The following is a 14,351-nucleotide window of genomic DNA, read 5'->3' on the forward strand; positions in this document are numbered from 1 at the left end:
TGTTATATGCTTTCTGATGACTATATGAAGCGTTCTCTCAATAACACTGATGAAACCTAAGAAGTTGAGCACACCCGAAGCAAATTAGCAGCATATGTCAAAAGTATTACATAATTTGCTTGAAATTGTTGATGACCGAAATTATAAGTAAGAAATGTCAAACATAAATAGTCGCACATCGTTTAAGAAGAAAATGGGCAAGTTCGTGAATTATAATAAATGCAGCAACACCTCTATGTACAGGGGTGAGGTGAGAGTACTGACTGCAATCGGGATCCTACTGTGAGGTGCTAACAGCTGCAACAGTTGAAACCATGGAGTCCACTCCACAAACATTGTGGCCCCGGCAGATTTTATAGTACCCATTTTCCCCCCAGTTTTCTCCCCAAGAGTTCTTGATAATCCAGTACGGCTTCTCCTTTAATCTAATGGGAGCATAGGAAGCCGCACCATAACCGACCAATAAGACACCATGATCCAACCGCTTCGAGCATATGAATGGGCATGAAACACCTCCAATGTACGTCTGCATGAAAACTGCATTGATAGCCACTGCATCCAAGAAAACAGAATCACTTTCAGAAACTATTCACCATATCAGAAAGCAAGGGGCATTTGGTTTAGGCTTTGCAAAGAAAGTAACTTGAGAAGAGAGTTTCTATATTATGTGCATGCGTGGGGAAGGCGACAAAAGATGTCCAGTTAGAGGAAAAGCTTTTCTCCTAAATCAGATATCTCTGATTACCTTGATCATATACAAGGGAAGAAAGGCCTTTACACCATTATAATATCAAAAGAGATTTTTTATCAGCAAAGATTTTTCATCAGTTTTATGTGTACCCCTAGAGAAAAATACAAGTATATCATAAAAAATGTAGAAATATTAACAAGTAAAAATGTCACAAGCGGTTAACATAACATGGAGAGAGCAGTTACCAGCAAGAGGGCCATTCTTGACAAGATTTGCTGCAATCTGATCCTCGTCAAGGGAGACAACACTGAAGTTAGCTACCTTTGCAGCAATCTTGTTCTTGTCAAATTTGCAAGCCCCACGGTCGGTGCCGGTGTATGGATAATCTTCTTCTCGCATGAGTCCACCAGATTTAAGCGTGTATTCAAAAGCACTATTCATCAGTCCACCACTGCAGCCTGAATCACATGAATCTTTTTCTTCTGGATCACACTGCAGAGAGAAAATTTCAGTCAAATGCAACTATAGAGAAAACTGGAGGGAAGTAATTGGACACTTCTTCTGAGAAATTATTCTCCTAAGAGTAGAACAAAAGATGAATAAGGTAGACCTTTAAATTGCACATCAACCAGTTACTCAACTATGTTTACTATTAACTTGTAAATAGCCATTTCAGATACTGATAAATAACTTCTGTATTTCCAATGTCAAAGACAGACAAATATCTAAAAGCAGCTAACAGATCAGTTACAATCACACAGGATCAACTTTCAGAATTCATAAATTATTTAGTACTTCCTAGTGTAGAAATCTTAAATTTTACACTCATCAAACCTTGAACCTGTCTGCCATGTAACACCAACTTCAAACTACTAAATATTTCTGAAACTCCATGTAGAAGTTGAACACATAAATCAAATTCTCTTAACAATATATTCACTTAATGCTGTTGGACCACCAAAACAGCCCTGCAAACATATACTAACAATAAGACTACAAGTATAAGCTACTAATTTTATTAAGATACAGCAATAAGTTCGACTAGTACACTAAATAAAACAAGAAACACATGTTATTAGGAACTTGACATACCAAAGTCCACGTTCATCAGTACTCAGCAGCAACAAGAGGGCAAAGTGAGAGAAGAAAGGTAAATGAGACAAACCTCATGATCACAATCCACAAGCTGTTGTTCGCTGAGGCTCACCAGATCCCCTGTTGCCAGAAAGTTGGCACCCTCCAATGCGCCTGTTGTGCTGAACGACCAGCATGATCCACAAGAACCCTACAATCAAGCATTCAGCACTTACCAACAAGTTCTACATACTCTCAGCAACCAAATTAAGCAAATTCAGAAGTCAACGCCACAAAACTTCCTAATGAACATAGATACATCCTACAAAAAAAATCATATAATACAAGGAAACATAGAAAGAAGCATGTAAAGTAAAAGGTTCCAATACGGAAAGATACAGAGGAATCAACAGTTACGCTAGTGAACTCGGATGATTTTTCTCTTTCTGTCAAACGATGCAACTAAACAATCTAAATATAATACCATGTAAAATTTATAAATCTACTCCAAAGTAATAGAATACTGAGCTTACCAACTCCAGATAAAACTCCAAATGATATTGTAAAGCATTCAAATTAGAAACCGCTGGGAAACCTAAATCTAAAACGCACCTGATTCTTCACCGGCGTGACCGCACCATGATCTCTCCAATCGAAATCCATCGGCAGATCATTTGTTGGCAAAATCGGCGCCTTATGAGCGTCGGAAGGAAGGCGTAGCCTCCGATTGAGGCCGAGGAATTGGCGGCGGAACTCTCGCGGCGTGAGATCGGAGAACTGCGTGACGCCATGGACGGCGGCCGGATCCAGCTTCTGGTGTCGTCTCGCTCGGCGTAGGTTAGCCTTGAATACAGAGAATCTATAGTCATGCTCCTCCTGCGTAGCATACACCTTCCCGAACTTCCTCTTGAAGATAGTGAAGTGATGATCGGCGTTTACTAACGAGTTCTCGTCGACTGCGCCACCGCCGTCGCCGTGGTCAACAACTTGACGGATTAGAAGATCGTCGTTCCCGGCGACGTCTTCGGCAGCGAAGGAATACCGGAACGACGTCGCAACGAGGAAGGAGGAGAGGAAGAGGAAGAGGAGGGCAAAACGTGAAGCCATGGCGTGTAAGACTGATTGATTCTACCTCGGTACTTCCTCTTTTCCTCTTTGGCGAAGATATATATAGATACAGGGGCTGTGTGTATGTAGCGTGGCGGTGGGAAAAGGTCCGAAGCTGCCAATGACCATCAGACACGTGGAGAAATTCGATTTGCCCAAGGAAGGGCCATTCTTTTGCTGCTTCTTGGGTTGGTTGCTGCAGTATTCTGTTTAGGTCATTATTGGAGTATTTATTTATTTTATTTACACTTAGTTTTACGGATAATATGCTTTTCTCCCCAAAGTTTTAATGTATTACTCATAAATTTTTTATAATTTAAAATTTATATTAATAGTCCTAATATTTATTTTAATAAATAAACTTTTTAATTAATTAAAATTTATTAAATTTCTTTATATTAATAAAAAAAATAAAAATTCATATTTTACTCTTAATTGATTTATTACAAATTTATTGCAAGTCAAACTATCATTATAAGGGTGAAAATATACATTTTTACATGTATTAATGTGTAAAGATGTATAATAGTAATTTGATTAAAAAAAATATTATTAACTATAATAAGTAAATTAGTAATAAATCAATTGGAGATAAATATAATTTTTCATTCAATCTTTTAATATCAACGTATTTGGTGAATTTTAATTGACGATTTATCAATTTGTTAGATAAAAATGACATGAGAAATATTAAATTTAATCTGTCAACAAATCACAAAGGCCTATACATAATTTTAGGGAAAGATTTTAGAAATATCCTTATTTTTATTGGTAGCAACTTGCACTAACTTTTTTATTTTGGGATAGTTTATACGTTACACAAACAAATAATGGTGCCAAGAAACGGAATAGAAAAACAGAGCGGGGAAGCATTATAAATGAAGCTGCTTCTGGATAAGGAACCAGACAACGACCCTACCAATCACAAGTTTTGTGTCGAAAATTGTACATCTAGCAGATATATATTTTTTTTATTAAAAAATAAAAATTCAGGATTTGAAATGTTATTAGTTTATTGAATTTATTTTCAGCAAAAAAATTGATAAAAAATTAAAAAGAGAATTGCCTAAAATGACATGATACAAATATTGTTGGTGGGTAATGGTTATGGTATTGGAGGGAGGATTGGGTTATTCCTGTTCAAGTGACGTCCAAATATTCCAGCTACTTGCGTTTGCGTGCAGGGGTTAGTTATTTATTTAAATATTATAAAAAAATATTACTAATTTGTAAATCTTATTATTATTATTTGGATTTTTAAAATAAAAAATATAATTTGTTATTAGTATTTGATAATACGATAAATATTTTTAATGATTAAAATATTGTCAATCTTTTATCATGAGTTTTCAATAATACAATTAATTATTATTTTAAAAACAAAAAATATAATTTTGCAATTAATATTATTAAATAAAAGTATTAAGATAGCTCAATAAAATTATTTTTGGTACGCGTACTTGTCTTGATTGGAAGCATCCCTAATGAGATTGAATTGGCAGAAGCAGCTGCAAGATAACAAATATAAGACCTATTCATTAGTTTTTATCTTGAGACTTAGTTTGAGAAAGCAATATCAATCTTGTGGACAGGGTAGATATACACATCTTAACATGTTCATCTTTTTCTTTTGAAAACAAAAATCTAAGATAATATACGAAAACACATTAACTCTGCCCATAGCAGCCAAATCAGAGAGTCACTACTTGTTTCATTTCTTAATAAAACCGACAAACTTGGTCGCTAGCTCAAAAGGCTTCAATGTTAACAGCAAACAGCTACTGCTTCTGTTAAGTTACAACATACAATAGTGCGCATCAGTAGAAGAACAATTCTACTACAATATCACAAGTTTATACATGATTCCTGACTAGGGTTGGTGTTGCACCAGAATAAAGGGAGGAGATTATATACGAAAGCTGAAACATCGTATCATTTTTAGGAGGTCCTCACACTTCAGGTTTCAAGACAATCATAATCATCTATATTTTACACAAATGATTGTGATTGTTCGATAGTCCAAATTCGTGGACCTCCTAAGAATTTCCCCTCATGTTGCAACCTGTCTCCACTTTCCCAAAGCTATACAATGCAAACCCACTCGACATCCGGATGTTCCCAACTATAACAAGCTCATACTTATTAAGTAATCCGTCTGCGCCTTGCCGTCTCCCAAGCCAAGAAAAAAAGCGCAAAAGTTAGGAAGATAAGAACTATACAAATCCTGAAGCACCATTCGCAGCACACAGAGGTAGTGTCGCATCGGCACCAGTGCTGATGAACCTGCTTCCCGCACTTGTAGCAGAAACTGATCCCACATCTGCACTAAAAATGAATTCAAAATCAAAAGCCTACCCCCCAAGATTAAATGTTGATTTATATATACATTGAGAACAATAACGACGACGCTGTTGCAATTACAGGATAACATCGTCCTCAAATATTTAATTTGCTCCTTATCAAATATAAGACCTATTCATTAGTTTTTATCTTCGGACTTGGTTTCATAAACCAAAATCAATCTTGTGGTGGCGATTGTCGACAAGGTAGGATATCATTCCGTTACGTAATTAATCTCAAGTTCAATCTCACACGAGAGAAGCGTCTACAGGTACTGATCAATAGGGCTACACAAGAACTCAAACTCTGCAAATTGTCAAAGACTTAAAACGGCAAATATACAGATCTTAAGGTCAAAACAATCTCGTAATGCAGAGTGTATCACATATAAACACAGACAAGTCATGCAAAGAACATCAACAAACTGAAACAAGTGAAGCATCCTGGCAAAGGGCCCATGACAATATTCATGTCCTAACATGTTCATCTTTTTCTTTAAACACAAAAAAGAAGACTAATCTCTGAGGCTAAGATAATATACTAACACACATTTTGCTCGTTTTTGGACTTAAAACATAACTCTGCCGATAGCAGCCAAATTAAGGGTATTATTAGAGAGTCGCTACTTGTTTCATTTGTAGCTAGCTATAGGCTACTAATTTAACATATAGATCAAACAAAGACAACGTAAATAATACCAAGAATTGCCTGTGAGAAGAACAAGTGGAATTCAATTGAAAAATGCTCCAAATTCACATCAAGAAAATTGCTGAAAAGAATAGGCTTTACAGTAAAGAACAGCAGCATTTTCTCACATTGATCATCAAATTTTCCAGAGAAAAGTGGAAGGTTTGCTTAAACAGTAAAGCTTAGATCAGAAACTTCAAAATCAATCAGTAAAAACCCCTAAAATCATACATCGGTTGAATTTGAGTAATCATATAAGACTCAGAAGGTAAGGCTAGAAACCCACAACTTAAATTCATCATGGAAGTATCCACAAACACATCAACCACAAACTAAAAGAAGCAGAGCTCCAGAAAGCTCCGAGGAAAAGAGCACACATACACACACTGAAGCGAAATCAAATTACCTGCATTTCACAATTTGACAGCCTTCCAACAGTTCGACGAAATGTCTACACCGCGGACACCTCATCCACTTCTTCTGCTCAACCAGCCTTCCAAACGCCATGTCATTCCTATCCCTCAATTCCCCACTCTCGTCACACCCAAACCCCGCGTGCCAAACCCTCTTACACTGAAAACAAAACCATCTTCTACAATTCGGGCAATTCGACTTCTTCACATTCCCCCCACACTCATTCACGATCAGCGCGTTGCAATTCCTGTGCGGGCAGTAGCATTTATCGAAACCCACAATCGCAGCTTCACACAGCACATCACACCACCGCACGAAGAGCGACGGGCCAACTAGCGAAGCGCAAGCGAGCGGGTCGAGGGTGTGATCACAGTTGAAAGCGGGGCATTTGATGTGGCCCACGTTGTCGTCTTCGAGCTTGACGCGGATGTACTTGATCATGCAGTCGGTGCAGAAGGGGTGGGAGCATCTGTTGGTGTTTGTGAATTTCTTGTCTGCATTTGAAGTGGGCTCGATGCAGATTTCACAGGTGAATTCTTGATTTTCTTCTCCGCCCGCGATTTTTTGATGTTGCTGTGGTTGTTGGGGTGGTAGGACTTGGGGAGGTGCTTGCAGAGTGTTCCCCATTTTTCCCGTGTGTTCTAAGCTTGTGGTGAGGCCATGTGAAGAGGTCAATTGATACTGATATAGATGTGCAACTCGTAGTACTATAAGCTGCTACTCCTTTCCACTCACGTCTTCTACCTCCTAATTTCTTTTTCCATTTGTGTTATAAGAGTTAATAGCTCATCCATTTTTATTTTTTTTATTGTTTAATAAATTACAATAAATTCTCTTGAATTTTTGTTATAATTATAAATATTTTTTATTATTTAAAAAATTACTACCTAAAGTCAATAATTACTAAACTCTAACAAATATCGCTCTGGTAACAATCCATTGTATGAAGTATTTATAATTATAAAAAATTTCAAGAGAATATATCGTAATTTACCCATTTTTTTGTATAAATTAATTATAATTACATTATATATTTTAAAAAATTGACAACTAATATAGCAATTACTAATTATCTATGACTAAACAACAACTAATATTTATTAGACTGACAATTATTATTAAAGTAGATCAAAATTCATATATTGATGAGATTCGTATCCATAAATTTTATAAGAGTGTTTTAATAATTTTTAAACTTTTTCTTTTTTTTTTTTGTATGTGTAAGAGAGTTAAAGTAACTATTTTCATTAACAAAATGTCTACGAACTAAAACATCCTCAGGTATACTTATTCTTACACAAAATGATCCTTTTTTTAAAATAAATCTGTCAGTAATATTCTATTCACACATATATAATATTAAATAAAAAAATATTGAAAAAGTATCAATTTTGATAAGTTTTTTATTATATTTTTATTCTTCTTCATATAATAAAACGAAAATAATAAAATTTTAAAATATACACGTCGCACTGCTTCGATAGTCAGTAGAATTGATAATCTAAAGTAAGTTTTGGAGTGTTTTTATATGATCTTACTATAATGCCCTTCCAAACTCACACTTAGAATTATTAATTTTGTTTTTAAGTACAATGGGGGTGGGGGGTGGTTGGGAACAACTTGAGTTTGAACCCAGGACTCTGTCATTCGTCGAGGAGAGTCATATCAATTTAACTAATTAGTTGTTCAGTATTGTTATTGAGAAAATTATACAATTAATCTTAGAAAAAAAATATAAATTTTAATCAATATTTTTATCATAATAAATAAATAATTATTATCAAGAACGTAATACACCCATCGATATGTCTGATTGCTAGTATATATAAATCTAGTTCAAAGAATTAAGAAGATTCGAGTAAAAAGGAGTTTTTACACTAGAATCCGACCTGAAAGACCCAAAGTGAATCAACGGTCATGTGATTAAAATTCAATAAAATCATTTTTTTTTCAAAATGTATAGATAATTATAAATCAACCAATATACTATTATTATAATATTCAATATGCAATAGAAATAACAACATAATACTATTAAAACTAAATTAAATTACTATATCCATAAAACTCCAACACATAAATTTTTTAATGCTAAGTTGTGAACGTCATCGGAAATCAATGGTAGATTCAAATACCCTAAAGTGGTGAAAAGCTGGAGAGCTTGTGTAAACTTTGTTCCCTGTCTTTTCCTACAAATCATTTTCAAACTTGTAACGTGTCAAACAAGTCATAAAGCACTTTCTGTAATTGTTCCTTGTGTTCCAGTAATAAAAATATTTAATTTTTTTTTTAGAGAAAAACCGGAACAATATATTTGAAATTGAGGAATAACTTGAAAAATGATTTCGGTTAACTCTATATAAAAATAATTTGAAATTTATTATTATTAAATAAAATATAAATCATTTGAATTTAAAATTATTTAAACTAAATTCCAAAAAATTGTTATTAAGAAGGGGGTGCAACTATAATGATATTGACTATATATATTGAGTAGTCAAGTTAATTAAAAGCTTTGCTTTCTTGGTAATTTATGTGTACTTTCATTTCAATTTCTAGGCCCATCTTTTCAATTCTATACGTAGAACAATGATTAGTACATGCACCAACTCTATTTTGACGTAATAAATTACAACAAATTTTTATAAAATTTATTATAATTATGAATACTTATTCATTATTTAAAAATTTATAAATATGTTTTAATATAATTTGAAAACAATGAATGGTGTGAACCCGTAATATCAAATTTGTTCATGAGACCTTAATTTTAGTCATTGTAAAAAAAAACCTAATATATGTGGTGCTCCTAAGAATTACTCTATGTGGTAAAGTCAACTCACAGTATATATATACATAAGTAAATTAGTAAATTGAAGGTGTTTAGAAGTTTGAGTGTGAAAATGGAAGAAACAATTGATGAGGTTAGGTGAGAAAATGAGGAGGAGGTTCATGTTCATGCAACTGAGATGTGCTGTTTGAATAGAGTTGTCACGCAAAGTAGAAAAAAGGGGCGGGTTTGAAGGACTGCTTTCTGCATTTGGAGATGCGTTTTCATTTCATTTTGGCCTTTCTCTCTTTCTCTTCACCAAAACTGCCACATTTCAGGGGCTTAAACAACTTGTGGAAAGTTAGCCCGCAATATCCCTGCAAACTGCAAACCATCTCCTTCTCCTCCTGCCAAAATAAAACCTGCACTATAATTTTAAGTAAACTTCCTCAATATTTTATTGTTGGAATAATTATTAGATTGTACTCTCCTCAAGTTTGCTGCAATTACACATAAACTTTATGTAATTTCAAAATTACATATACTGCTCAACAATTTTACTTTCGTCTAACAAATGCGTCCCGATTATTTAAATTTATAGTATTTTTTTTATTAACAAAATAAGAATTGAAAATTTATATTTATCCTTTATTAATTCACTTATTGCAGGTCAAACACATTTTTTTTCCAATACTTCCCTTATAAAAGTGGAGATTTACTTCCCCACATGTATTGAAAAGTGTGAAAATGTATAATAGTAGTTTGGTAAAAGATTAATTGTTTGACCTGCAGTAAGACAATGATAAATCTATAGAGAGTGAATATCGATTTTCATTCTTTATTTTTATTAATATCATTAAATTGATGAATTTTGACTAACCAATAGACATATTTATTAGAAGAAGTAAATATTAGTGGCAACATATATAATTTTTCAAATTATAAAAAAAATTACGTGTAATTATTACACTAAACTCAAACAGGGTGGTGTAATTTTTCCTTTATTTTTTGTAGTTCCTGAAATTTGGTAAAATTCGTTCGTTAAGGGTTTGGTAGTTGAGTTCATCTAGTGTATGTGAACTTGAAATCCTAATTTAGAGGTTAGTCAAAAGAAGAAAACAGAAAGAGATTTGAAATCGGGTACATTTTATGGGTTCCATATTTTGAGTGGATTATTTAAATTATAAAAAGATAGAGACAACTATTGAGTAAACTTGTAATTGTGTTGCTTGATGATGAGGAATGAGAAAGACGAATCATCAATAGCTCCGTTCTAGTCTAGATGGTTAGGATATTCGGCTCTCACCCGAAAGACCCGGGTTCAAGTCCCGGCAACGGAATCGTTTTCTTCACCTGTTTCATTTTCTTTTATCTCAGAACCTCATTATTCAAAATCAACGTCCTTGATTTTGCCTGTGTCTGTCCACTTGTATTTATGCATATCGTACGCGTGTGTGTGTGTGATTTGAGGCAGAGAATCTAGTTATCTAAACCAATCACCGGATAGGATGATGATATAATATTTATACCTGTGAAAGATGTTCTGCTATTGTGAAGACCAAACAATACCTACTAGAGAAGGGTGATAATTAAATCGCATGGAATCCCTGTGTGGAATGTAGAGGGTTCTGAAACTTGAACAGAGAAGATGATGAAAGAACTCCAGAGGAGATAAATACAGAGCTGCTCCATGCCTACACTTTATAACTCATTCCAGCTACATAGAAACAAGCCACCAAACATATACATACATCAAAGAGCTCATCTATGACTCGTTAAGTTGAAATTAGTCAGGATAATACAACAAGAGCCCTTGAAGAAAGAGAAAGAAGCTAGGAAAAGAAAGGAGAATCTAAAATAGTTACACACAACCAAACACATCCTCGACCCTCAGAGGAAACAAGCTTAACTGTCTTTCAAAGCAAATAGACATAGACAGAGTTTCCCAACTGGTTCCCTTCTTACATCTCAGAAGTTTCAATTTCTCGTTACTGCCTCAGTGTTTGTTTGCATTGCACCGAAACACGGTTTCACTGCTTCTCGCATATCATGTGTATCACCTCCGACGGCGTTTTGTATCCACCTGAAAATCCCAGAAAAAGGGATAATTGAAAATGCACAAATTTGAAATACAAGTTCTGATCTGACTGGGATCAGGGTCCTAAGCCAATACTTATCCTCGCACCTAAAAAAATGTAAATAGTTTCCATTCACTAAATTCTTTTACTCAACTTAGATTCTAGAAAACATAAATTGCAAGGATATCAGAGATAATATATAATCAGTGATTACCTTAGCGTCAGCATTTCTGGTAGAAACATGAGAATTATGTAATTTTTTCTGATCCTCAGAGGAACATTCATGGCAATAGAAGTGATCAACCTTTTTGGCCTCCTCTTGGGTCATGTCTATACAAGTTGGATGAAACCTGAATCAAGGGTTGCAAGCATGTGCTTCAGTTCAAGCCTATTCATTCTAGTTACATTGTGTCATGAAGCTCGGCATGTCAGACAAATACATTTTAGAAAATGTTGGAAAAGCAAAATTATTAGGAGACAACATATTTTTACAAGCATATTGAGAAAAAAAAAAGAAGCACCATAATGACTGTGAAAAGACAAAAGGAGACTTGATTCTAAATTCACAAGAAAAGTGACTTGTAAACTGTAAAGCAATGGAAATGCTTTGAATCCCAGGAGCCAAAGAAGCAGCATCATTGGTATAATGAAAGAGTTTTACAATTGGCTGACTCTATCTTCAAAATAAGGTAACCCACATGCATGTATACATAGTAGCCTTTGAGCTCAAAATGCCCAATGGCATAGAACCTAAGAAGCAAACCATGAAACGCTATAAGCTCAAAGAAAATACACAATGCTCTGCTAGCTATATAATGAAATCCCATGGCTGAAATGCTATACCTTGTATGTAGTAAGTTGACAAGTTACAAGATAAGCACAAAATGAATCCATGCAAAATAGTGAACTGAAAAATAATAATGCACATACAAACTCACCAGTCACTGCATCCTTCGCACTGAACCATGAGATCATCAGGATTATAAGGCATCTCACACTTACAGTACCTGCCACAGCAAATGACCAAGACTAGTCAAACAGACTATTCAACACAAACATGCATCAAAAAGTTTAGCATACATTCTGGAAATGAATGTGCCTACATTACTTAGTATGTAGATTTTAGAGAAGATGGGTGAATTTCCAATACTTGAAGACACTTAAATCAAGATAAAAATGAAGCAGTTTTATGATCTTATTTGTCTTTCAACTTCATAAGCTGGAAAGGTGGCTAAATGTTATAGCTGTTAGTATAATTAATTCCACCTGCTTGGTACTCATTAGTCAGTAACCTCAGTTTTCTAGTAATCAATCTTAGCCAAAATACAATACGAATAGCTTAAAAGCCTCATGCGCCCATCAATTAATACAAAGGTAAGAAAAGAGACAGGCCGTAGAGTGAGCTAATATCATAAACCGGCAAAACTTTTTACCCACATAAAATCATAAGTAAACTCTGATAAAGCTATATACTAATTAAACAAAACTCAGAAGACACTTCTGGTTCTTTTTTATGAATACTTATAATGCATAGTTCAGTAAAAAGCAGCCAAAAACGTAAATGACACTTGTAGCCAAATGCAAGATACCCTTCTTCAAGTTATAAGTATCAAAGAAAAGATTGACACAGAACATGCTCTTTCCTAAAAGTAGATACACATTAAGACACAAAATTAGGAAATTTTAGTCAATGAGCAGTATAAAATATCAATCCCATATTCAAAAGTCATTTTATCAAGTAAATTATTATAGTTCAAAAACAACTGAACTGTTTTCCCCACAGCACTTGTAGATGACAAATTTAGAAACCCAGGTAACTGTTCCAACCTTCGTTGAAATGGAACTCCAGTAAGTTCAACAATTTAGTCGCTCAGCCTAAGCAAATTCAACGTGAACCATAACTAATCCTAGATTAATAATGTCAAAACTAACAAAAAGGTCGTCAAATTAGCTGTTCCACCGAAACTTGGAAAGTCTTCATTTTTTCAAGTGAATTCACCTCAAAGTCCACTACGTAAAACAATTTAACCAGACACAGGATCAGAAGCTACAAATTAAACCTACACGGCGACTCGGTCTGGATTGAAAGCACCAGTAGACGAATTGTACTCAAAACGACAGAAGAAATCGTCATTTCCAACGGCATCAAGCTTAGTGTAGCTCTTGAAGCTATGCACCGTACACTTGCCCTCAATAGTATCGGCACTCTGAATATCAAAATGATCGGACAAAAACAACTCCTTCGAGCCGTGGAATTGCCGGCGTCCTCCGATCGACTCTTCCGGCCGGTAATACCACCTAACGTGGATCTTCACGTTCGTGCCACGGCTGTCCGCCTCGATCTTCTCCACGCGCGCCACGTACGACGGCTTTGACGAGTCCGAAGGCCTCATCAAAACGCAGTCGCCGGCTGCAGAAACAAACAATCAACCGAACAAATCAGAAACAACAGAAAAGACGAACAACATCCAACTACGCCACCAATTTCAAGCAAGTCTAACATTCACAGACAGATGACCACCACATATACGCTTGAATTGCAATCAGAAATTGATGAAATCGCGAAACTCACGGCGGATGGTCTTGTTGATGTGCTTAACGGTGTAAGAATCGAGGGTACGGCGGGCGGGCTTGGCTTTAGCCATGTGCTGTACGGCGGAGGAGGGAGAGCGTACATGTAGAGAAGATCGTAGAGAAAGAAAGTTCGAGGGGCTGTTGTTTTAATTGTATTTCCTTTTAAATTTTTTTCAGTTTTGTGTGAGAGTGGTGATCAGGTGCTTGGCGGACTAGCTGAAGGAGACGTAGTCTGAGCTCGATCAACGCTGACTGTTGATTCAGTCCGTTGGATGAGTGATACCGTGAAGGGTAAGTAAGAAATACCGTTGGATTTAGAACATCGCTGTGGAGAAGACATAGGGGGTGTACGGAATAAGAAGGAACGGTTGCGAGCTGAGCTGAAGTCAATATAAACTGTTGTCTGCGTAACAACTAACAACAGACAGCACACCTCAACTTATGAACGCCTTTCGTCTTTCTATCTTTGCACTCATCACTACCATTCTCAATTATTATTAAATTATTTGTCTCAAAATATTTAAATTTTTTTAAAGAAATTATTTGTCTCAAAATATTTAAATTGTTTTTAAAGAAATTATTTTTAAAAGACTTATATAAACTGCCCTAAAGTTTT

At 35.0% G+C, this 14,351-nt stretch overlaps 3 protein-coding genes and 1 non-coding gene across 5 annotated transcripts; 1 reads left to right on the forward strand and 3 right to left on the reverse strand.

Annotated features, from left to right (window-relative positions):
* Positions 1–95: 95 nt before the first annotated feature.
* Positions 96–2,923, reverse strand: LOC105172913 (cysteine protease RD19A). The gene is made up of 4 exons (XM_011094529.3): positions 2,378–2,923; positions 1,857–1,976; positions 937–1,183; positions 96–552 (listed from the first exon to the last, which is right to left on the reverse strand). Exons 1-4 carry the CDS (start codon positions 2,870–2,872, stop codon positions 278–280), a joined length of 1,137 nt encoding a protein of 378 aa, XP_011092831.1. The 5' UTR covers positions 2,873–2,923; the 3' UTR covers positions 96–277.
* Positions 2,924–4,552: 1,629 nt separating this feature from the next.
* Positions 4,553–7,062, reverse strand: LOC105172912 (E3 ubiquitin-protein ligase RSL1). 2 transcript variants are annotated; one of them, XM_011094528.3, is made up of 2 exons: positions 6,306–7,062; positions 4,553–5,197 (listed from the first exon to the last, which is right to left on the reverse strand). In XM_011094528.3, the coding sequence occupies exons 1-2, from the start codon at positions 6,938–6,940 to the stop codon at positions 5,086–5,088; spliced, it is 747 nt and encodes a 248-aa protein (XP_011092830.1). In that variant the 5' UTR covers positions 6,941–7,062; the 3' UTR covers positions 4,553–5,085. The 2 variants fall into 2 exon arrangements, with proteins under 2 accessions (XP_011092830.1, XP_011092829.1); XM_011094527.3 differs by having other exon boundaries at positions 4,553–5,192; positions 6,306–7,057.
* A 3,288-nt stretch (positions 7,063–10,350) lies between these two features.
* Positions 10,351–10,423, forward strand: TRNAE-CUC (transfer RNA glutamic acid (anticodon CUC)). The gene has a single exon. It is a non-coding gene; the product is annotated as a tRNA-Glu (tRNA).
* A 309-nt stretch (positions 10,424–10,732) lies between these two features.
* Positions 10,733–13,902, reverse strand: LOC105172911 (chromatin remodeling protein SHL). The gene is made up of 5 exons (XM_011094525.3): positions 13,734–13,902; positions 13,226–13,571; positions 12,100–12,168; positions 11,376–11,511; positions 10,733–11,166 (listed from the first exon to the last, which is right to left on the reverse strand). Exons 1-5 carry the CDS (start codon positions 13,804–13,806, stop codon positions 11,140–11,142), a joined length of 651 nt encoding a protein of 216 aa, XP_011092827.1. The 5' UTR covers positions 13,807–13,902; the 3' UTR covers positions 10,733–11,139.
* Between the last annotated feature and the right edge of the window lie 449 nt (positions 13,903–14,351).

Source organism: Sesamum indicum, linkage group LG10 (genome assembly GCF_026168435.1).
Source record: "Sesamum indicum cultivar Baizhima isolate 11 linkage group LG10, ASM2616843v1, whole genome shotgun sequence".
NCBI classification, from domain to species: domain Eukaryota; kingdom Viridiplantae; phylum Streptophyta; class Magnoliopsida; order Lamiales; family Pedaliaceae; genus Sesamum; species Sesamum indicum.